The 24,484-nt window shown below is 32.8% G+C and overlaps 2 protein-coding genes across 5 annotated transcripts; one reads left to right on the forward strand and one right to left on the reverse strand.

The window, feature by feature from the left end:
* Positions 1–160: 160 nt before the first annotated feature.
* Positions 161–8,883, reverse strand: LOC134722139 (RNA polymerase II subunit A C-terminal domain phosphatase-like). Of its 3 annotated transcripts, none has more exons than XM_063585698.1 (6): positions 8,840–8,883; positions 5,333–5,416; positions 4,772–4,862; positions 4,161–4,286; positions 3,526–3,773; positions 161–2,095 (listed from the first exon to the last, which is right to left on the reverse strand). In XM_063585698.1, exons 2-6 carry the CDS (start codon positions 5,371–5,373, stop codon positions 232–234), a joined length of 2,370 nt encoding a protein of 789 aa, XP_063441768.1. In that variant the 5' UTR covers positions 5,374–5,416; positions 8,840–8,883; the 3' UTR covers positions 161–231. The 3 variants fall into 3 exon arrangements, with proteins under 3 accessions (XP_063441768.1, XP_063441767.1, XP_063441769.1); XM_063585697.1 differs by lacking the exon at positions 8,840–8,883 and adding an exon at positions 8,527–8,759; XM_063585699.1 differs by lacking the exon at positions 8,840–8,883 and adding an exon at positions 8,527–8,666 and having other exon boundaries at positions 5,322–5,416.
* On the forward strand, positions 8,842–23,868 carry LOC134722140 (centromere protein L-like). Of its 2 annotated transcripts, none has more exons than XM_063585700.1 (12): positions 8,842–8,980; positions 13,924–14,086; positions 14,803–14,907; positions 15,570–15,682; positions 16,710–16,794; positions 17,174–17,221; positions 17,721–17,881; positions 19,126–19,219; positions 20,641–20,752; positions 22,306–22,408; positions 23,107–23,169; positions 23,647–23,868. In XM_063585700.1, exons 2-12 carry the CDS (start codon positions 13,948–13,950, stop codon positions 23,728–23,730), a joined length of 1,107 nt encoding a protein of 368 aa, XP_063441770.1. In that variant the 5' UTR covers positions 8,842–8,980; positions 13,924–13,947; the 3' UTR covers positions 23,731–23,868. The 2 variants fall into 2 exon arrangements, with proteins under 2 accessions (XP_063441770.1, XP_063441771.1); XM_063585701.1 differs by having other exon boundaries at positions 8,899–8,994.
* Positions 23,869–24,484: the final 616 nt, after the last annotated feature.

Here is a 24,484-nt window from a genome sequence, read left to right on the forward strand (position 1 = left end):
AATCAATCTTTAAATGTATCCTTATATTAATCAATCAATAAAATTACATTTTGATCAATCAATCAATCAATCAATCAATCAATCATCAAACTACCCTTAGATCTAAAGACTGTTTAAGGTTTCAGGTAACCCTATAAACTTTATATGAAAAAAGCATCGATCAATCTATCAAGATTTAATCATTTAAGAAATAATGACATGATATTAATTTCTGACATTTTATGTACATTGTCATAATTCTAGGAATTCTTTTTCAATTGCAGCTGCCATTTCATCATCCATAGAACCTATGGATGCATTATCATCTGAGTCAGTATCAGGTGCAAATGCATCTACTGTCTTCTCAAAATGTTCAAGGTCATTCTCACTTTCAATGTCATGGGGTTCATCCTTTTCAGAGACAACAGGACTGTCACTTGATCCAGATCTATCTTTCTTTTTCCATCCTCTAGGTAAATCAGCAGAGAGACTATCTTGAGACGAAGAATCATTTTCTCCACTACTAAGTACATGTAGCCTCATTCTAGAATCTCTCTCATCGTCATCTTCAGACGAGTTATTGTCAGGATCGTCATCCATAATTTCCTCAACTTCTTTATCCATACATGCAAGATCATCATCTGAAAATGCCAACAATGGATTATAAGTTTTTGAAAACATAGGGTTTTGATTTTCAGTCATTTCTGTATCCTTACTCTTCTGTTGAGATGTTGAAGCTTCAGCTGACTCTTGACTTTCACCAGTTTTTAGACGTTTCTCTAAATTTGATTTATCAGAAACGTCATCTGGGTCGGATTTCCTCTTTCTACTTTTTTCATATGACACATCAGGACTATCTCTTGATTCCTTAGATGTTTCTTTATCTAATGGGAAAAGTCTTTCATCCACATGTTCGTACCGTTCAGCACAACTCCACAACCAATTTGCATTGACTATTTTCACAGTTTTACATTTGAGAGCCATTCTGACTTTGTTTGTTCCAAGTTTTGCTGCCACGAGATGAGTAGTTGCCATACCTTTCTCAACTCCATCGTTTGGAATGATATTTGTATGAATGTTTGCTCCTAATGCTTTGGCTACTAAATAAGCTCTGCTTTTTTCAGGAGGCATATTTGTTGGGAAAACACCACTGAACACAATATTAACTCCATTCAGAACTTTTATTTTGATGTAACTTATAATGTTTTTGAGATCAGGTACTTCTTCTGTGTTTTTCTTTGACTTTAATTGATCATTAAATTCAAAGAATGTTTTGTGAATTCTGGTCAGGATTTCCTCGAGATATAACAAATAGTCATCCTCATCGTCCCATTCAATTTCAACATCTTCTTCTTTTAAATTGTCCACACTTTCATTGTTAGTTTTTGAATCATCTGGATTAGCACTTTCCGATTTATCTGTATCCATTGATTTCACTGAAGAATTTTTATCATCCATTTGTGTTTTTTTCGGATTTTCAATGTCAGATTTTTTATTGTCTATTTCCATGTCTGAATTTTGTGCCTCCAAATCTTGAACTTTAGGATTTGTTTCAATTTCTTTAACAACAGACAGAGATTCTCCTTCTTCACACTTTTCCTTGTTTTCTGTTTGTTTTATATCATCACTGATCTTAGGTTCAGAATTGTCAATTTCAGTTTTTTCTTTTTTGTTTTCGAGATTTTTATTGTTGTTTTCATTGTAACTTCCTGATTTCTTATTTACATCTTTTTGATTAGTTTCTGATGTTTCAGATGGAATGGTTTTATTTTTATCTTTATTTGCACTATCAACGACCTTATTATCCTCTTTAACACATGACTTTTCAATTTCTTCATCATTTTTTGTTTGTAAATTATCTCCCTTTTTCACTGAATCATCAATCTCAATCTCATCTTCTTTTTCCATGGACTTTGACCTTGAAACTCTTCTGACCCTATGATGAACTGGTTCCTGGTCATGTTCAGTTTTTGTCAGTCCAGGTGGTGCATTAATATCTGCTGTTCCTTGAAAGAATCTGTATGGTTTGACATGGATTAAATTTGGAGCAAAATTCCAAACATCTTCTCTATCATCTATTATAGCAACCATCTTATCTCCACATGGAAACAAAGCTCTGTAATGAAATCAAAATTAATATTAAAATAAAACTTACAACAAAATATGCCCATATGACTCTATTTCTTGCTTGCAGTATCACATTTTCAAGTTCAGCAAACTGTAGTTTAGTGTTTGTCTTTGATTTATATGTCTGTCATATTTGTTTTTTCGTAAATTGTTTTGTTATAAATAAGGCCATTAGTTTTCTCAATTGGTTTGTTTCATAATTTTCATGTCAGGGTTTATGACCCACTACAGGGTATGAATTTTCTCATTGTTGAAAGCTGTGCTGTTGCCAATAAATTTGAACTTTGCTGGGTAGTTGTCTCATTGCCAATTATAAAGCATTGCTTCATTTTAAATAGATATAAGTCGTTATGAATTGTTTCACCTTTCTTTTTCAATATTACCCCAGGACTAAGAGATTATTTATTTTACAAAATACTTTTTTTTTTAACATATTTTATCATAGAAACATTCTCCAATTGTCATGTATATACCCAAACAACAATGCACCACAATTTATTACCTACCGGTAAATAAAGCAAAGGAGTAGGTCTGGTAAGGGTAGATTTTCAAGTTCATCTAACGAAAGTTTTTGGACACTTTTTTAACACTTAAGTACCTATTTCGATTAATTCGATTAGTTTTTGTAAAAGATTTTAACTGATTGAATCATTAAAAACGCTCTGATTCAAGCTTAAATATGAAAAATCTATCAAATATGCCACAAAACGTCACTTTTCAGATGGATTTTGTCAAGAATGAAAGTGGCCTCATCCGTGTTCATCCTCAACTTTTAAATATGTTTTGTATTATTATCAAATACAACTTAAATTTCAATATTTTGAATGAACACGAATGCGGCCACTTTCATTTTAGACAAAAACTGTCTAAAAATTAACCAAAATGCTACAATTTTGAGGATTTCGGTAATTTAGCATGACTTAAAGATGCTAGAACGCGATATTTGTGCATTGCATTATCAAAAACAGCTCATAACTATTTAGCAGAAGCATTTTACTTTCTAAAATATAGCATAAAGATTGCATTTTCACAATTTTATAAAACTGCTATATTTTGGGCCAAAATGGGGTCTTACTGAACCTTCTCCTTTGTATCAAATTGGTACGAAAAAACAACCCCAATGCACCACAACATAACTGAAACAAATATGTAGTCAAACAAAAAATGTTCTACAACATACCTAAATAAGTTATACAGGGGCATAACCCTGGAAAGGTAAGTGACCCACTGCCCAACTTCCACCTTGGAAGTTTTTGTTAAAAGCATTGTCTGTCATATGAAAATGGGCCAAAAGAAAGGACAACAAAGGGTAACATATAATAAGCCCTTTGCCTAGCATCAGATACATATAAATAAAAAGAGTAAAGGAATTAGGATTAATAACACAATGAGTTATTTCATTCAAGAGAAACAACTTACTTTAAATTAGCAGTTTTAGAATTAGGATTAAAGCATTCATCTCTGGATAGTATTCTGTGAGAGAAGTACTTTTCTTCTGGGTCCAGATACCTGGCTATGGTGTGTGCATACATTCTGACACCAAAAGTACATATGTGTAACTCATACATCTTAGATACCGTTTCCAAAAAGTGTTGAGTGCCAGGCCTTATTCTCGTATGATACCACATCTTTCCATAACCATGCCGTAATTGATAATGGAATACTCCCTGAAAGTAAAGGTATATATATATATCAATACAATCAAATATTGCAATAATTTTATAAGATAAATATATGACAGATAAAAGTTATTTAGTTTAAATGACAGAAAATAATGTCTATTGATGTCCTTGCAATTGTCTATTTACATTTTGTTAGTATGATACCTACGTTTTGCATTTATGGCTTGACCAAATTTTTATAATAATGGTGTCATCAGATTTACAATTCTAATTGCTCCTAATATATATGATACAAATGTAGGTTTGTTCTAACTGGTTCATAAATTTTAAGAGAAACTTTTCTCTTATTTTTTGGTCATCATTGAAGGCATATTTGTTAACACATATAGAATTACTCATGCAAGTTTATTTAACATGCAATAGATGTTTTACCTTAAGATTTGCTGGAATGTTATCATTAGTTGTGTGTATCAAGGTTTGATCAAGGTCGACCAAAAGAACCAGTTTCTTTGTTTTTAACAATCTGTTTTCATCTTCTCTACCAATTTCTTTTGCTTGCTGGAAATGAAATAAATATCCAAACATGTCACTGTGTTGCAATAAATAAGAAACTTCATTTAGTTGTTTGTAAAATGACAATCTAGAACCTGATAAATTCATGAATATTTAATGTAGATTTTTTCAATTTTGACACATCAGATAACTATGATGCATTTTGGTTCTGATTAGTCTAGTAAGATTTGTAGAAATGATTTTTGAAAAAGTTCCCACCTGGCAGACCACTGGTGTCAAGTGATGAGAATAGTGTAAACTTGCTAACAAATATATGAATTTAGCTAAAAAATAGTTTTACATTGTAGGTGAAATACAACTCATTAACAAATAAATAGCAGGGGTGCTTGGCACCTAAAATTTAGTCTGAGCTATTGAAAAAAATAATCATCTCTGACACCTAGAACCTAGATATTTAGGCACAAAGCAATTGTACTTCAGGAAAATTTGACTTATTGAAACATGAACACAAAAAAGATGTTTTTAAATACCTCTTCACTGATGATCAGCTCTGGTATACTGTGAACCATGGCAACTGTGGCTGTTACTGGTTCCTTTCTTTCTCCTGCCATCCCCGCCTCTCTGTACAAAATAATTATACTGATACATGCATGTATATGTATTAATATGGAAGTATTGTTTCACTTTTTAAAATCAGTTGTTTTTTTTGCATGCAAATACAGCAAATTTGACATTTACCTAAGAAGTCTACCTTTCGAGACTAATATATAAAACAAAATTATTTATCTGGTAACATTTTGCAAATTATCAGTTTGCTATTTTGGAACAAATAATATACCAAAAATGTAAGAATAGATTGAAATTCCTTTCTAGTTCAGCTTCATAATTAGTTACAAAAGTAAGATACAACATCAAATTGCAGATGCTGTACCATGGTTTTCCCTCAACACTTTTTAAGCAAATTATTTCATAAACACATCAAAAGAAAACATGGAATTTAAATTACAACGAAAGTTAGAGAACAGAAACCATTTCTTGACAAATGTAAATAAGGGCAGACAGAAATTTGATCATTGATACCTTGTACTTACTCTCTGAGGTCAGCTCCACATTCTGCACACATATCTTTCATTACTGTAGGATGTCTGCATGGTTCAATCGTCACTAGAACTGACCTTGATTATAGAAAAAAAACCCAGAATTATTAATAACATTGATTATAAGTTTGAAGTCACTATTTGTACATTTGTATGTGGGGAGAGTTAAAAAAAAAGATGAGTGATTCTGAGGGGGCAAAATCAGAAAATCAATCCAGACACAAAATTCTGAGAGGGATTATGTATTAAAAGTCCTAATATTGGTCCCTTTTTATGGTACTGGTTGACAATAGTACAAGTTGTCTTATTGTGGTCAAGTTTACAGTGGTATAAGTTAACTTTCAGTTTCTTTAAAACAAACATGCAGCAATACAACTCCCCCCACTGGCAAATTGCAAAAAAAACACATTTAACCCTTACCATGATGTGCTAGTCATACATGTATGATGAGCTTACCCAAACCTCCGTTATTTCGCTCCAATGACGTTTTAGAAGTCAGCTTTATGATACATATTTTGAAAGTTATGCATGTTCCATCAAGCTGACGCTATCTATAGTCATGTTTCGCCTGTAATGCTGTATAAATTGCATTTTAAGCACAAATACAGACTTGAAAAATTGAAATCAGATGAAACTCGATTTTCTGGAGGATTGGGCTTCACAGGAAGTTCAGAGGCCTAAAACTTGTAAAAATAGTGCAAACCCCCAGGCACAAGACTTCTGATCCGACAATGATCGTAAGTATTATTGTCATTGAACTACAAATAGGAAAAGACTACTTCTGGTTTCAGGTCCATTTGAAGTAAAACAACAAGATTCTAACAGAAAAATTTATAAGGGTTCCGCGGAACCCAGTGTCTCGCCTACTTTTGCTGTAAATTGCAGGCTAAACAAAAATGAGGAAAAAAATCAATAAAAATATTCCTCTTGATACTATCTTTTGATTGTAAGAAGCTTCTGTCCAAGTTTGGTATAAATCTAGGATAGTTAATGAATCTAATAAATGTTTTGAAAACTTTAACTGCAGACTGTATGTAATGTTAACTGGAAGAAAATCTAAGTCCATTTAACAGTAACCTACAGAAAGAGTTATTTTTACAAAATTTACTTCTGATACTATCTTATGATCATAACTAAGCTTCTGTCCAAGTTTGGTACAAACTCAGGATAGTTTAAAAAAGTTATTAAAATTTTAAAAACTTTAACCACAGAGTGAATGTAATGTTTCCCCACAGAAAAACTAAGTCCATTTAAAAGTAAAATATGGAAAAAAATGGATTTATTTTTTTACAAAATTTACTTTTGGATACTATCTTATGATCATAAACAAGCTTAAGTCCAAGTTTGGTACAAACCAAGGATATTTTAACAAAGTTATTAAAATTCTAAAAACTTTAACCACAGAGTGAATGTTATGTTTCCCCCCAGAAAAAAACTAAGTCCATTTATAAGTAAAATACGGAAAAAATGGAATTTTATTTTTACAAAATTTACTTATGGATACTATCTCATGATCATAAACAAGCTTCTGTCCAAGTTTGGTAGAAATCCAGTATAGTTTAAGAAAGTTATTAAAATTCTAAAAACTTTAACCACAGAGTGAATGTTATGTTTCCCCGCAGAAAAAACTAAGTCCATTTATAAGTAAAATACGGAAAAAATGGAATCTTATTTTTACAAAATTAACTTATGGATACTATCTTATGATCAAAAACAAGCTTCTGTCCAAGTTTGGTAGAAATCCATATTTGTGGCCGCCGCCAACGTCGACAGAAAGTAGGATCGCTTAGTCTCGCTTTTTCGACTAAAGTCGAAAGCTCGACAAAAATGACTTGATCATTTTTATTATTCATTACACAGTACTCAACTTAAATGTGATCATTAGATTTTTATCATTTTATATAAGTGGGATGGTAAACAAAAGTGGGGCAATTCAATGACAGGAGTAAATTGAACAATTTTTTATGGGTGGGGGAGTTGTCAGATGTTTTGTATTATAAGGCCAAAATTTTCATGAACCTGTGTGATGTATAGTAATGGTGGAAAAATAGTGATAAGGTGTATGAGAATCAACCCTTTCCAATTAATGATGATATCTTGCAAGCCTATTTTAATTCTTTGTTCGTCATTGGAAGGTGTCCCAGATTGTTTAAAATAAATAGCCTTGCAAGACGTCATAAAAAAAAGACATCAAAAGGGGGAGGTTTGAGATCTCATAAATATGTTTAACCCAGCCGCAATTTTGCGCCTGTCCCAAGTCAGGAGCCTCTGGACTTTGTTAGTCTTGTATTATTTTTAATTTGAGTTTCTTGTGTATAATTCAGAGTTTAATATGACGTCCATTATCACTTAACTAGATATAGGAAGATGTGGTTGTGAGTGCCAATGAGACAACGCTCCATCAAAATAACAATTTAAAAAAAAAGTAAACCAATATAGGTCAATGTACATCCTTCAACACGACACGAGCCTTGGCTCACACTGAACAACAAGCTATACAGGGCCCAAAAATATACATCAGACTCGGACTTCTCTTGAACTGAATTTTAATGTGCGTATTGTTATGCGTTTACTTTTCTACATTGGTTAGAGGTATATGGGGAGGGTTGAGATCTCACAAACATGTTTAACCCCGCCGCATTTTTGCGCCTGTCCCAAGTCAGGAGCCTCTGGCCTTTGTTAGTCTTGTTATATTTCAATTTTATACTGAACTAGTATATATTTGTTTAGAGGCCATCTGAAGGACGCCTCTGGGTGCGGGAATTTCTCGCTACATTGTAGACCTGTTGGTGACCATCTGCTGTTGTTTTTTTATTTGGTCGGGTTGTTGTCTCTTTGACACATTCCCCATTTCCATTCTCAATATTATGTTTTTTAGGGGCCAGCTGAAGGACACCTACGGTTGTGGGAATTCTCACTTGATTGAAGACCGAATGGTGGAACTCGGCTGTTGTCTGTTCTATTGTCAGGTTGTTGTCGCTTTGACACATCCCCCATTTCCTTTCTTAATTTTATAATTATTTGGACTAAAGTGGGGCGAGTTGGCAGTAGATTTAAATGGATTCATTCCTTATTCATCAGAGGTAAACAAGTGTTTAGACGATTTTCTCATAATTGGGGCGAGTTGTTGAAAAAGTGGGGCGATTTGTCTTGCTTCCGTATTTTTCACTATTTCAGTATTTGTTTACCCTGGCGGTTTTCTGTCACCTTCCTGACCCATAATTTCACAGATAGTGCCAACTTCATTGGCTTTTATCTTCAGACCTTTTGCATCATCAGTTTCATAAATGCACAGTATTGCTCCTTGGTTGACTCTCTGTCCTGGTTTTACTTTCCATTTTGTGATTCGAATATTTTTATTTGGAGCGCGAACCGACTTCATGGCCGCTTCCATATTGACACCTCGCAGTAAATTTAAGTGCAAACCTTAAAAAATTTAGAGAGTATTCAACAAATATAGGAAAGATTTAAATGAACTAACATTTTCAAAACAAAATTTACCATTTTAGACACCAAGAGGATATTTAAGTAGGATATAATATAAATTCAACCAATCAGAAGTTACTGACACTTATTCTGCCCATGGCGCTTTTTTCGAACGACTGACCGAAGGAATGTCAACAGAATTTATTGATAGATCTTGTATGAGTTTTAACGTATTCAAATTGATTTCTAACACACACTTAGTTCATTTAAAACATGTAAAATAGATAGAGCCAGGACTGTAACCAAAAGCCCTAAGACAGAAAATATATATTTTAAATTGTTGTTCATTTTTTTTTTATAAAAAGGGGGAGTTGTTTTGATACGAAATAATTTTAAATACTTGGGGTCATACTGAACAGAGTCTCCTGTATATTCCTCAGATACACACCGTCAGCTTCATATGGTTGGAGACGAGGAACTGTTGCAAGCACAGAATATATGATTATGATGGCATAAATATATACTTGGTAACTTTTTGACAAATTTTAAAAATGGTGTTATTATGGAATCCGGGTCCATCCGCCCTGATTCTGGTTCGCCTTAGTTTCTGTTCGACCTAATACCTGTTTGACCCGAGTTCGTTCAGTCAGTCTACAATTTCGCCGAATATTTACGATGTATCATATTAACTTGTCTAAAGCTAGCTGCTATACTAGGTTATAAGTTCAGTACATTTCAGGACTACAAGATATTGTGACTTCAAGGTATTGAGGACTAAGTTTGTATCTGTATGTAATTACGTTTCTAGGAAATATAAGTTTCTGTGAATTTCAGCACTAAATTGTATTTTTAAATGTAAAACAACTGAAGACTAAATTATTTGTATGTAATTGAATATGTTGAAGTCATTCAATCCATTACATTGCATCAGTCACGTCTCAGTCATTACAGCTGAACGGACGTGCTGGGCCAGCTCTCCTTTACCCACTATCTTCGATGAGGGTTCACAGTTAGATATCAACGACTTACTACTTAAGATGACAGAAACCAATCCATGCCGTACAGAGAGACGTAGTAGTTGGCATACCCGCGTTAACATGCACTCCAAAACCATTGTATCATGGGGAGTGTCATGCCAATAAACTTCCGAGGGCTGTATCCTAGGCTGTTGGGTGATATGACCTTCATTTCACTGCCTCATGGCTTTGGTCCTGATAACGCTTCCTGTCATCTTTTGAACTACGTCTGAGATCATCTACCAGTACTCCATCATCAAGGCTAGCGGGCTGCCAAGCTGACCAAACTGGCCCTGAAAGCAGCCGTTAGTGAAGAAATAACATCAAAATAGTCAAAAAGAAAAATCTTCTCACCAAAACCAAGATGGCGGCCTACATATTGCGACTTCCACTACTTGTTCCTGACCCATGGCATCAAATCATTTAAAGCTCACCAAACGCCTTCGGGCACCGAGCCGACCGTGCGAGGGTTGAAAAGCCAGTCAAGGTCATTAAACACTTCCATATATATGTTGAAGTTTACAATACATTCACCGAATATTTAAAAGTAATTATAAAATAAAGTGTAACAATGCAGCCAAGAATTTTATTTGATTAATATAAATTTGGCAAATATTCTGTATTTAACTTTTAATAGATATACATAAATTTTATATATATTTCATTCATTGATGTAACATATACATATCATAAATGAATATAGGGCGAAGGAACCCAGGGCTAACGGACTATCAGGGCGAACAAACTCAGTGCGAACGAACCTAGGGCGAACATGTAATCAGGGCGAACGATTCCTGATTCCGTTATTATGACATTGGCTGATCAATGCATTTGAATGGGGACATATAGTTGGATACCCCCTTTTTAGAATGGCTGTATCAGCCCCTGTATTATGATATGAGGCTGGCATTACCTGTGAATGGGGACGAAGTCTGAATGAAATATTTTTTTGTAACTTACATATAAAGTTTGTTAAACAAAAGAAACTGAAATACCGTAACGTTTCCGTTTTTGAGTCTGTTGTTACATGTGTTAGGGATTTTACTTCTGTCTTTATTTAAGTTACAACGTTATAAGAGGTGAAAAATTTTGTCGAGGGGTCGAAAACCGCTCCAGGCCCCCAGAAGCTCTGAGTAAAATAACACAAAATCATGCATTTTGAGCATTTCCCCCGACTCTTTCTTACATAGAAACACTAGGAACTATATAAATTGACCTTGTTTTATGGTATTTATGATTCTTTCATTATTGAAGATCCTCCTACAACTATCAAGATGAAGAACAGGAATAAAAACTTTGACCATTGAACATTAGTAATTTTTTGTATACATTTTCATTGTGTGTGATTAGCTCCCGTGCACATGTACTTCTTATTCCTTTACTTTCTGTTAAAGGGTCTGAATACGACTTAATGCAAATTTAACACTTGAATGTAAAAGGTCATATGGCAATACCTATGTTTTTTTTGATGATTTGATGGAAATTGGTGGTCTTACTTTAATTTAAACCATGTCAGCTATTTAGTTTTATCCACAGGCAATGACAGGGGCTTGGGTATATATTACAGATATTTTCTTTTGATTTTTTTGCTGATTAAGATATTCAATTTTCTATATTTATAATACATATCTTTCACCTTTGTGCATTATTCATGTAACTCACCTAGTTTCGAGTGATTTAAACAAATCAGAGAAAATCCCAATTTTACATTTCAGACTAAAAAAAATTGGATATTTTCTCTGAGTCGGAAAACATGCAGTGGCGACATCAGAGAGTGAAGAGAACTTTCTTCTTGCAAGACACTTTCTGTGAAAACAATTTGACATGAAGAGTTAGACAATCTTTTTTTTTTTTTTTGAAATTTTAAACATGAGCATTTGCCTCAATGTACATGTAGACATGGACCTGGAATTATTAAAAATGAAATATTGGTATTGTGTTCCTTAAGTACCTATATTTTTACTGGACTACTCAATGTCTCACGACAGCAAATGTGGGAAATAAAAAACATGACAAAAAAAAGTTTGAATAGGCTGCTTTTTTTTAATTGGTTAAGCTCTAGATCTCAAATAAGAATTTAAAATTGGCATTTGATGCTTCTCTGCAGTGTATTTGTGAATGCATATATGTCTCTGTCAATTATGGCTTATGCAAGTTATAGTCTGACATGAAAAATACCAATCAACATAATTGTTTTATATAGCATAATCATCTGTAAACTAAATGTTTTAATATTTGTTATGTCAAAGGCGCATTTATTTTACTACCCACCTCATATATTGTAATAAAATTCATAAACATATATATAATACAATTCATACTGTGTTATGAATCTACAGTCTTCACAATGAACTTTTAAATCTACAGGCCCCTGAGCTCAAATTTTGGAAAATTTTAGTTATATTCTGGTGTTTTGTAGATGAACTGATCTTTACAGGCCTGGAAGCAATTTTTACAAGCCTGGGTTGCTGGGCCTGTGGTTCAGCGTGAAGACTGACTCTAGATAAAAACTGATGAGGAAAGTAACACCTGGCCACAGGAAGCTTGATTTTTGCCTAGCCTAGGTGGTCGCATGGTCTAACGTGCAAGGCAATTTAGTGCCTTAATGTTTTGGAAGCATGAGTTTGAATCCCATCCAGGGAAAAACAAAAAATTGCCTCTGAAAATTTACAGATCTACATGTAACATTGTTGGGCTGTTATTTAGACAAATTATATATACAGAATGTGTTTTGTGGTGATCTGATGGATAAATCTGTTGTAGAGTTGTCAGTGGTTTAGATGATCTTATAATAATTATTTCTGTGACTGCAGCCAACATTAATTTGTAAGATCCTCCACAATAGATAATTTAGCTGATCTGTAATATTCCATCCTCATGCCTAATATATCATGAAATATAGAAACTTGATTGATCAATGATGTTAGACAATACTACTATAGATTATCTTTGATCATCTGAACGAGATTGTTTTTCTCCTTTGAGCTGGTACGGCAAAACGGGAAAAGCAATTAAGTTGAGATGACCAATGATAATCTGTTTATCGCTATTTTACCTATGACGATGTTGTCAATTTTATAAGCAACTCCACGTGCCTTCTTAGTTTATAGCGATAATTGTCCATCACAAGCAAGTAGCATGATATGAAAAATATCATCTTAAAAGATCAAAGGAAAAATGCTTAAAATAGTGATAATTTCCTGCAATTACTTAAGCTTCAAATAACTGAATTGCTTCAGCCTGCGATTTCCGCAAAAGAAGGTGACACACTGGGTTTCCTGGAACCTTTAATAATTTTTATTCCCTCCTAATAAAAAAAACATTTACAAGTAATTAATATTCAGAACAATTGACAATTTGGAATTTTCTTGTGTCATAGAAAATAAGAAAATAATCATCCATTTGGATAAAAAAAAATGAGAACGCATGACAACTGATGAATCCGATGTCATCATCTTTCCAGTGGACGGGTCTATTGCGTTTTTGTCATGAATTGTTAAGCTTATTTTCGTAGGATGTGTTTGCACTGTTTATTTATTAAAAGTTTTTCACTTTTCATACTTGAAAATTATTATTCACCAAGTTTCCTGAAATTGATAAAAACAACATGGATCTGTTTTTTCTTGTTCGTGAAATGACAGACCTAATTTCCTATTTGTCCGTGGACATAACCCTCCCCTTTTTTTTAAAAATTGTATGACGATGGCATGCATTTGATGTTTATAAAAGCTGAGCAATAATGTAATTATATTTCATGGAACCAGAATTTTAGAAATGATGACAAAATAGCGTATCAAACATATTGTGAGTAAGGTGAAATGTATTTTTTCACATATTTTTTCTTTCTTTTTTTCTGACCAACTGTCACTACTTTATTTTTTGAACAATCTGTAAACCAACAAATTAGACCAACAAATTAGTATGGCGTTCATTATCACTGAACTATAATATATTTGTTTAGGGGCCAGCTGAAGGACACCTCCAGGTGCGGAAATTTCTTGCTACCTTTAAGACCTGTTGGTGAACTTCGGCTGTTGTTTTTTTCTACGGTCGGGTTGTTATCTCTTGGACACATTCCCCATTTCCATTCTCAATTTTTTAAATACATGAAATGAATTAGAATGTATTTAATGTGTTTTATAGGTAATGTTCCAGGAGTAGAAGATAATGAGAGGTCAAGATGAAGTGGACAATTGTACTCCTTCTTTGTCTAGTAGGAAGCAGTTATTCTCCAACACAGCCTCTAGAAGAACCTCAAGAAGATTCACTCCATATGGCCGAACTCCTAAAAGTAGACAGTTAAAAGGTATAAATAGTTGAATACCAGCCATTTTTCAGCTTTCTTTTCAGTAGTATGATTGATATAAACTAATATGAATATGATTTGATTATCCACTGTCTACATATTCAATTGATGACGGCTGAAATAGAAATTATGAATATAGCTAATAGATATATAAGAAGATGAGGTATTAGTGCCAATGAGACAACTCTCCATCCAAGTCACAAGTTATTTTTTCAATGATAACTGATCCCAAAATTAAAACAAATTGAAGAGATACAATACAATACAATACAATACAATATATGTTTATTGTCAATCAATTGCATGGGCGCCCCAAGAGAGCAGTATAATTACAAACAATTTATTACAAGGATTATTATTAATTCTAAATGATATACAGTGTATAATGAAAAAATATAGAATAGAGAAAGTAAACACAAAAGAAAAAAGAAAACCCCAGATATAAATGTATGCTTTGTAAATTTAAGTGCATATAAGGTGACATGGAGAATATGTTTTTCATATCAATATACTATAATCCATCTTTGGGGTTTCTGAGACTAATAATTTGGGCAAATGATTTCAGCTCTTTTGAAAAGTATTTCCCTTGCCCAAAGACAGAATAGACTAGTTCATATTGAACCCTTAAGTTTATTATAAGATTTATTATTCTCAAGTATTTTTGCAGAAAAAAATTTCAGAGTTTATATTAAACATGTATATTCACTTTATTGTAGGTAAAAATCATGAAATACTTTCAAATGGAACCGCTGAAAGAAGCAGGCCAAGGGACAGAAGATCAGCTGTTGAAACTGATGAGGAACATGAAAGTAACCTTAAAGGTACAGATTATCATTGTGTATTACATCTGATATGAAACAGAACTTTTTTGTAAGGATATGGCATAAGTTATTTGCAGCAATTTAAAGTGCCTCATAGGTCAAGTGTTTAAGAAGTTGGTGACTTTTCCTCCACATTTCATTTCAGCTTTTCCCTCAGTAGAAAAAAGAGACTTTTTATGCTTTTCTGCAATAAGAAGAGGCACTTATCCTGTTGGTATTATAAAAGTTTGACTGTACAATATTAAAGATGAGTTGTTGTCCCTGTATTCAATAAGATATGTCCACCAATTACACTGCTCGTTATAGCTGATAATGCAGTATGGGCTTTGCTTGATGTTCAAGCATTGTATGGTGACCTATAGTTGTTAATTTCTGTTTTATTTGGTCTCTTTTGGAGAGTTGTCTCATTGACAATCATACCATGAAGTTTTTACATTCACATTGTCTTATTGGGGCCTTTTATAGCTGACTATATGCGGTATGGGCTTTGCTCATTGTTGAAGGCCGTACAGTGACCTATAATTGTTAATGTTTGTGTCATTTTTGTCTTTTGTGGATAGTTGTCTCATTGGCAATCATACCACATCTTCTTTTTTATATCATAATATCTTTTTATATATTTTAAATATTCTGCTATTATACATGTCCTTATTTATTTATAGGTTTAACAAATAAGTCCTGGAAGTTATTTAAGATGACGCCCCTGTATAAATTCAACACAGAATCATCTCAGCTGAAGAAGTACAGTAGTCAATTATCAGCACATATAGAAGCCGTAATATTATATTTTAGTATTGATATTTATAGATTATCGTTGATTATCTCAACGAGATTGATTTTCTCGCTTGAGCTGGTACATTGAGATGACCAATGATAATCTGTTTATTGCTATTTTACCTATGACGACGTTGTCAATTTCAATGTCAATTTTGTTAGCGCTACGCGGCCTCCTTAGTTTCTAGCGATAATTTTTCCATCTCAAGCGAGAAGCATGATATGAAAATTATCACAAAAAAAGATCAAAGGAAAAATGCACAAAATAGCAATAAAGTCTGATATGTTTGCTATGGTTAACTTCTGTTATGTATGAAATAAAGATTCAAATGACCAGAAAAAAGATGTGTGGCAGACATCAACCAAAACCAACCACTGTTTTACAGGGTTGAGTTCAATATCGTAGCAGCTATGTAGCTGCTATCAATTTCTATGTAGCAGCTAGTCTATAGCTACACTCTCAATAGTCAAAATCTACGTAGCACTACGAAGCAGCTACAATATTAAACACAGCCCAGGATCTTGTATAGAGACAAGCACAAACACATATGGTGGGATTAAATATGTTTACCAGTGCTTTTCCCTCTCCTAACCTAAGTAGGTGAAGGAGGGGAAGCACAACTTGATAAGAACAGCAGTCTTCACGATGAACTGCTAAATCCTGAACATATGTAAAAAATATGTTAAAAGTGTTTGACTCATCAGATTGGTCCTTAACTAAAAAAAAATTACAAATGACCTAAGAATACCCAGTTTCTGAAAGCTAAGGCCTTAGGGACAACGTAAAAAATTCAAAGAAGTATAAAAATCTTGATTCAATCACATAGTTTTTCACTGCCTATCTGCCACAAAAAAAGCAGCCTATCCAAAATGTCTTCAATCTTTTTTGCCTGTGGGCCATTTGTGTTTCTACTCTTCTAATTTATTTTAAGTGCCTGCCAAACATATCTTCATACACTCATAATACTTTTGGGAATCAAATTACATTTTGTGTGAATTATTTTTAACTTCTAATTGTTTTTTTGCAGGAAAGACAGAAAGGTTTATTTATAGATAATGCCACATCCAGTAAAGCTTACATTAGTACTTATAAAGGACTTCGTGTCTCAGCAGGTTAGTCATGCAATACTTATCATAGATATGTTGATACCACTTGACATTGAATGAATGAATCTTTATTGCAAAAGCATATATAGACATGCTATGGCAAAATTAACAACATATAATAATATAAAAATATGAATAGACAGCAATAGAACAATAACAACATTAACAAATTGCATAATTTATCAGTCTTTTAAGCAAAACAATGTTTAATTTTAACCAGTTAACTGATTAGGAAAAGGTATCTTTTATGTAAAATGTTTAATCTTTTGAATTAATTAATTTTTGTGAACACTTTATTCTGCCATTTTGACAAATTCTGGATACCCAATTTAAAAAGAATAAATGCATTTTCCTGTACATCTCTTATTAATATTTATATTTTTAGCTGACAAAGAAGCTGTCCAGATTTTGATCAAAGGACGAAATCGTGGAGGTATTTATATATATATATTTATAGGCATACATTATTTAAAAAAAACATCAAGGGAAAAAAACTTCTCTTCTCTAAATTGACAAGGAGAAATGATTAGACATACCATGACAAGGAAATCTTGGATTGCAGCAATTTTGCATTAAATGTCCCTAATGTTCCAGAAAAAAATCCAGTGTTGCAAAATCTTTTTACAAGCTCTCTTTATATATATCCATATATAGTTTTAACTCATTTCTATTAATTAAAGGGGGTGAGGATAAAAAAAGCCATAGTGTTTGGTGCAATTTATTTTTCATTATTAAAAAAAATGCCAGTTTTAATTTGCATGAAATATTTGTCACAGGATAATTAGCAAACAGCAACGATCTCTTATGTTAATTTGTTTTTCTTTGCATTTTATTTGAAAAGTTTGATCTGAAAAAATATCAACAGAATTTAATATATATATGTTTTGTTTAATGAATGCATATAAAAGATGAAGATGTTTCCTCTGTTTCAGGTTTTGGTGATGAAACTGTTCTGTTAACATGTTTATTGTGTAGTGTTGAAATGGAACATAATCCTGTCGAGCCTAAGTTACGGGACAAGTTTGCATATTATCCTTTGCTAATGGTAAAAGGCCTTGTATCTCTTACTGATGGACTGATTACTTGGATGCAGGTAATTCAAACAGCCTAATTATCTCCCCTTGTTCATGTAGTTTACAAAGTTTTAAACAAACATATATACATTGTAGTGTGTAAAAGGTAGTATGTTTTAAAACTTAGATAACTATCTTATGTTGAAATTGGTGATAGAGTCAGAGCCTGTTAAGTTTTTGTCGAGCCTGCGACTGAAGTAACAGAAAGCTTGACATAGGGATAATAGTAATCTGCAGGGTCAATAGCTAACTTCTTAAAAGGTTAAAAGCTTTATATTTTTGGAAGAAGAAGACCTGGATGCTTCATACTTTGTATATAGATGCCTCATGTTGAGAACTTTCCGTCAGTTACATGTCCAATGTCCTTGACCTCATTTTCATGGTTCAGTGACTACTTGAAAAAAAAGTTAATATTTATTTGTAATTTTAAATTCTCTCTTATTAGGATAACTATGTCAAGTCCAAATCTCAGATACTATAAGCAATAGGTCTAGTATATTCAGTATATTGAAGGACTGTAAGGTGTAAATGGCCAACTGGCAGGTGTTATCTGACCTTGACCTTATTTTCATGGTTCAGTGATTATAGTTTTTGTGTTTTGGTCTGTTTTTTATACTGTATGCAATAGGTCTACTATATTAGGTGTATGGAATGATTATAAGGTGTACATGTCTAGCTGGCAGGTGTCATCTGACCTTGACCTCTTTTTCATGGTTCAGTGGTCAAAGTTAAGTCTTTGAGTTTTTGTCTATTTTTCTAATACTATATTTGGTGTATAGAACTATTTTATGATCTATAGGTGAGTCATGCAGGTTTTATTTGACCTTAGCCTCATTTTTACGGTTCATTGCTAAGTGTTAGGTATTTGTGTTTTTTGGTCTGTTTTTTTCTTAATTTATAAGCAATAGGTCAACTATATTTGTTGTAAGGAAGAATTGTTAGCTGTACAAGTCTATCTGGCATGGTTAATTTGACCTTGACCTTATTTACATGGTTCATTGGTCAATGTTTAGTTTTCTTGGTTAATGTTAAGTTTATGTGACAGTTGTAATAAAGCTTTATATTTAGGACTATCAACATAACATCAATGATGAGTAAAGAAGACAGGACATGTGCACTCTTTTTATTTTTAGGGGAGTTTCTTTAAGACTGGAGGTAATAGGTCTATCACATTATTTCACAGTAAATAGAAAAGTCTAGCATATGATCTCTTAGATAAGTATTTTTTTTTAGTATGATTTTTTTCAAATATTTCTTTTTTCAGAGTCATTTTGATTGTGTGATCACCCCCATGATATTTTCTGCTCATGATCTTGCCTGGATGGTTGCCATGTGGAGTGGCACAACTACTGAACCAGGTATTAAGAGATAGATTATTAAAATAAAGCAGGCAGTTTAAAATTGTGAATTACTTCCCTTTGTTCACATAGATGCCAACTATTATGATAATTCCGTAGTTTTGCGATTAAAACTTTTCTATTACGGTCAAAGTCGAATAGTTACGGATTCCAAATCATCGCCGTTCAATTTTGTAAAACGTGGATTCTTATTATTACTTTTCCGTCCTGGTTAGGTATTTAGAAAACGCCAATGTAATGCTTCCTGTTTCTCGGGAGTTATCAACCTATTGTTGGGTAACTAACTGTCTTCCAAAGAGGAAAACTTGCATTTTATGAAGTAGCTTTCCCCCTTTCTCTACTTCTCCTTGACAAAACGAAAATGTATGAGTCAAGAACATCTGAACAATTAATGAATGGAATGCATACTACAGACAACATGTTGAACGACAAATTTTAGTGCACATCACTTTGCAACCTCTCGTCAGTAATTTTTATTGGTTAATGTACGTTTATGAATGATTACTGAACACTTTTCAAAAATACAGAAAATTTGATAGTTTGTTACTGATTGTGTCAAATGGGGTTGGCATCTATGTGTTCATTTATTTGCATCGGTTTTCATTTTCTACTTTGACCAGCACAAGGAATAATCTATTGATGAAAGTAACAGTTGAAATAGAATGTTTGTATAAACTGTGAAGATAGGAAACTTACCTTGTGTATACATTTGGACAATTATTTAAAAACCATTAAATCAAATATATGAATTTCATTGAAACCTAACATTGAATAGATTTGTAAAGCATACTATTGTTAGAAGAAGAAACACTTGGCCTGCAAGTATCTGTTTAGGAACAGTTCTACTATTTGTTCCATAGTTTGTCAAACAATGAAGTTTAGAAATCTTAATATCTGAAGTTTTGGTTTTGACAAACCTTTGGAATGAGTTTGGATCCTGACAAGTTCTTCAAAACAGAAAGTACATCAGATGTGTCTGGTCTATGAAAAAGGAAATAGTATTTCAATAAGATTGAAATTAATTTGGCTTGTTTAATTATCTTAAAATTTTGACAAAGTATTAACTTTGACCCTTTGTCAAAAATATAAAAATTTCAAAAAAATGAACCAACAGATTATTCAGAAAAAATTACACTGGTTATATAGCAGTTTGACAAAATCTTATTGTGATCATTGAGAAGCTTAATATTCCCTTTACAACACAACGTATTTAAAACGTTTAGCTGACTTTACAGAGTTATCTCCCTGTAGTGTTAGGTACCACCTTAAGTTGCATTAGAACATCAGTTACTGTTTGCAGTGTTTAAAGTTTGTACCTCAGTAAATAACTGTCAAGTATTTCTTAAATAAGGGACACATGTATCACATATTTTGACATTGCTCAACATCACTTTATTTACAGTTTTATCTTTATTTTTCAGTTCATAAAAGTAAACCTGTTGAACTGTTGTACAAAACTCCTTCAGATTGTAAAGGGATTGATAAAATAACATTTACTATAGAGTCTACTGATGTGAAAGACTTATGGGATAGGTATGAAGTTATCTAATTAGTCTAAATTATCTTTAGGAAACATTCTTTGATTATAAAAAAGAAGATGTGGTATGATTGCCAATGAGACAACTCTTCATAAGAGACCAAATGGCACAGATATAAATAACTATAGGTTTAAATTTCCTTCATCCAAATTTATCAATTGATATATAGAAATTGCAAATCCTTCTGAATAGTCTGATTCTTTTTTACCTCACCTGGCCTGAAGTGAGCTTTTATCAGCACTTGGCGTCCGTCGTCCGTCGTCCTCGTCAACATTTTACATTTTGATTTTCTTCTAGAGAACCACTGAATGGAATGAAACCAAACATGGCATGAATGTTCCTTATGAGGTGCTGACCAAGTGTTGTTACTTTGTAGCCGATCCATCATTCAAAATGGCCGCCAGCGGGGGACTTAGTTTAACATAGGACCCTATGGGAAATGCATACAAATGACTTCTTTTAGAGAACCACTGAATGGAATGAATTCAAACATGGCATGCATGTTCTTTATGAGGTGCTGACCAAGTGTTGTTACTTTGTTGCCGATCCATCTTTCAAGATGGCCGCCAGCTGGGAACTTAGTTTAACATAGGACCCTATGGGAAATGCATACAAATGACTTCTTTTAGAGAACCACTAAATGGAATGAAACCAAACATGGCATGAATGTTCCTTATGAGGTGCTGACCAAGTGTTGTTACTTTGTAGCCGATCCATCATTCAAGATGGCCGCCAGCGGGGGACTTAGTTTAACATAGGACCCTATGGGAAATGCATACAAATGACTTCTTTTAGAGAACCACTGAATGGAATGAAACCAAACATGGCATGAATGTTTCTTATGAGGTTCTGACCAAGTGTTGTTACTTTGTAGCTGATCCATCATTCAAGATGGCCGCCTAAGCGGGGGACTTAGTTTAACATAGGACCCTATGGGAAATGCATACAAATGACTTCTTTTAGAGAACCACTGAATGGAATGAAACCAAACATGGCATGAATGTTTCTTATGAGGTTCTGACCAAGTGTTGTTACTTTGTAGCTGATCCATCATTCAAGATGGCCGCCTAAGCGGGGGACTTAGTTTAACATAGGACCCTATGGGAAAATCATACAAATGACTTCTTTTAGAGAACCACTGAATGGAATGAAACCAAACATAGCATAAATGTTCCTTTCTTAATGAGGTGCTGGCCAAGTGTTATTACTTTGTAGCCAAATTTAAATATCTTTTTTTTATATGATTTCAAAAACCCAGGTAGAATCAGGTGAGTGATACAGGCTCTTGAGAGCCTCTAGTTTTAAAATACTGGAGATTCATTGCTTTATGATTGCTTTTTGGACAAGACCATCCATAAACAAATAATAAATAATTAAATAAATAAATTATTGCAATTTCAGAATTTTCAGGAACAGCTTCATACAGCTACTTGCATCAAATATGAGAATGGAATTTTGAGATAAACATCCAGTTGCATTATTTGCATACTTTCTGAATCTACACATGCTCTACATAGCTTGTTAATATAATTTTGTTTTTACTTGTAGAATCCATGATGATAAAGGATCAGAATTTAGTAGTGAGGAGGTGACCATGTTTATTAACAGCCTAGAATCTCATTTTCACTCTTTATTCCGAGTGAAACTGTCTGTAAGTACTTGTACATGAAAGTTACCATATTTGGAATCTCATTCACAATTCTGGTCTGGAATTTAAAAAAAATAATTGTAAAATTGGTCCTCCAAAAAATGTTTTGAATCTCATTTGCAATTCTGGTCTTCAATCAAAAAAAAAAATGGTAAATTTTGTAAAAAAAAAAATGTTACCTAAAATTGGTCCTAAAAAGAAGACAAGATCTAGTTTTACTAAATGAATGGATGATTTGATTCTGGTCCAAAATTTTCAAACCTATCAAATGATTGTAAAAAATTAATACCTCTAAAATTTACAGCAAGCAACAGTTCAATGTTTATTTTTCCAAAATAGGTTACACAAATTAATTATTTTGATTTTGGAAACCTAGAATAAGTAGAATAAGTATTCAAGTCTGGTAAACAGAGATTTATTGTCAGTGAAAGAAAAAAAATATTAAAATACAACTTTTAAAGAAATAGAATAGTTTTTAATGACTGTAAATTCAGTTATTATTGCATGAATCTATGATTGCGATTCTGTTATTTTAGAATAAAATATTTGATTTTTTGCGATATTGAGAAAAATCCTATTTACATAAAAAAAAAAAAAATGAATACGAGCTTAAATTATTGCAATTATAACCCTGTTGCATTTTTCGCAATAATTTCTGAATTTACAGTAAAAATTAAGTTGTTTTAAAATTGTCTTTCCAGGCTTTACAGTTATACAGTGTAGGAACCTCATTATCCTATATTGGTGATGTTGGAAGATTAAAAGTAAGTTATCTGTGACTAGAGAATATATATCATAGGAATAAATTCTGCCAACTACTCAAACTATTTGCTGCGACAGGTCGTCATTAAAATAGATTGTTATTTTGTTAACGTTTTTTCCTATAAAAGCTGAGGCTGAATGGAGTAAACCATTTAAAAGTTAATTCTACAGTTACACTACACTACCCTTGAAGATGAAAAGTGCAAGGGAAATTAATTCAGAGATTCCATACTCAACCTTGTGTCACTCTTTTCAAGTGAATTTCCTTTAATGGTTGCCCTATGTGTCAAGGAATAGATCAGAGGTTAAACTGAGTTTCCAATATAAAATCCATTTCAGTACTGTATCACATTTTATTAAATATAAATATTTGTGCTATAATTAACATTTGTGTTATCCAGACATATCTTAATTTTAAAATGAAAAACTAAAGCAGTTATTTATATTGAGCTGTTGATTAAAATGTTTTTCTTTTTCAGATTTTTTCTGCAGACCATGTTTTATGGATACTGAGATATCTAACAGTTTTATCCTTAGAACATTTTACACAGTCTTGTAGTTAATACTTAAATGAATTAAGTTTTAGCATAATTCTTTTATTGATTATTTTTGTGGTTGTTGTAGAATTAACTAATTGGTGGCCAGAGAAAAAAATGGCCATGGCCAACTGTCAAATATAAAATTGAATTTTATAGAACATACAGTCAAACCTGATTAAACCGGACCCTGAATAAACCGGCTTCCTGTACATTCCGGCTGAAAATGAAAGTCCCATTTTTTCTCCTTCAGAGTCTTTGTTAAAATACCCTTAGAAAACCGGACCCTGTGTATTCCGAATTCCGGTCTAATTGTGAAGTCCCAATACTCTTAATTACATTAATTATTACCTGTCAAAACCGGTTTGTCTAATTAATTTAACTGATCGATATGCAATCAAAACATAATTGTTTATACAATATGACTTTTCAGGATAATCAATTAGCCAGGTGTTAAACTGTGAAGTGAACTTACAATCGTACAGTAATGAGCTGTATTATTTATAAAAACATTATAAACGTGTCAATTAAACGACAAGACACACCGAATATATCTCGGATTTAACTTACGTTTTGTAACTTGGATAAACAAATTTAAATTGCAGCATAAGAAATTTACAACGTGATGTCAAAACCCTGGGTTCCCTCCTGTGAACCCCTAAACAAATGACCTTGATAATGAAAAACACCCGGATGACAACAATCAATGGGTATAGTACACTGTACAACAACGTTTCAATAGTGATGAAATTACGTTTGATTATATTCTGGCTTTTTGATC

Source organism: Mytilus trossulus, chromosome 6 (genome assembly GCF_036588685.1).
Source record: "Mytilus trossulus isolate FHL-02 chromosome 6, PNRI_Mtr1.1.1.hap1, whole genome shotgun sequence".
NCBI classification, from domain to species: domain Eukaryota; kingdom Metazoa; phylum Mollusca; class Bivalvia; order Mytilida; family Mytilidae; genus Mytilus; species Mytilus trossulus.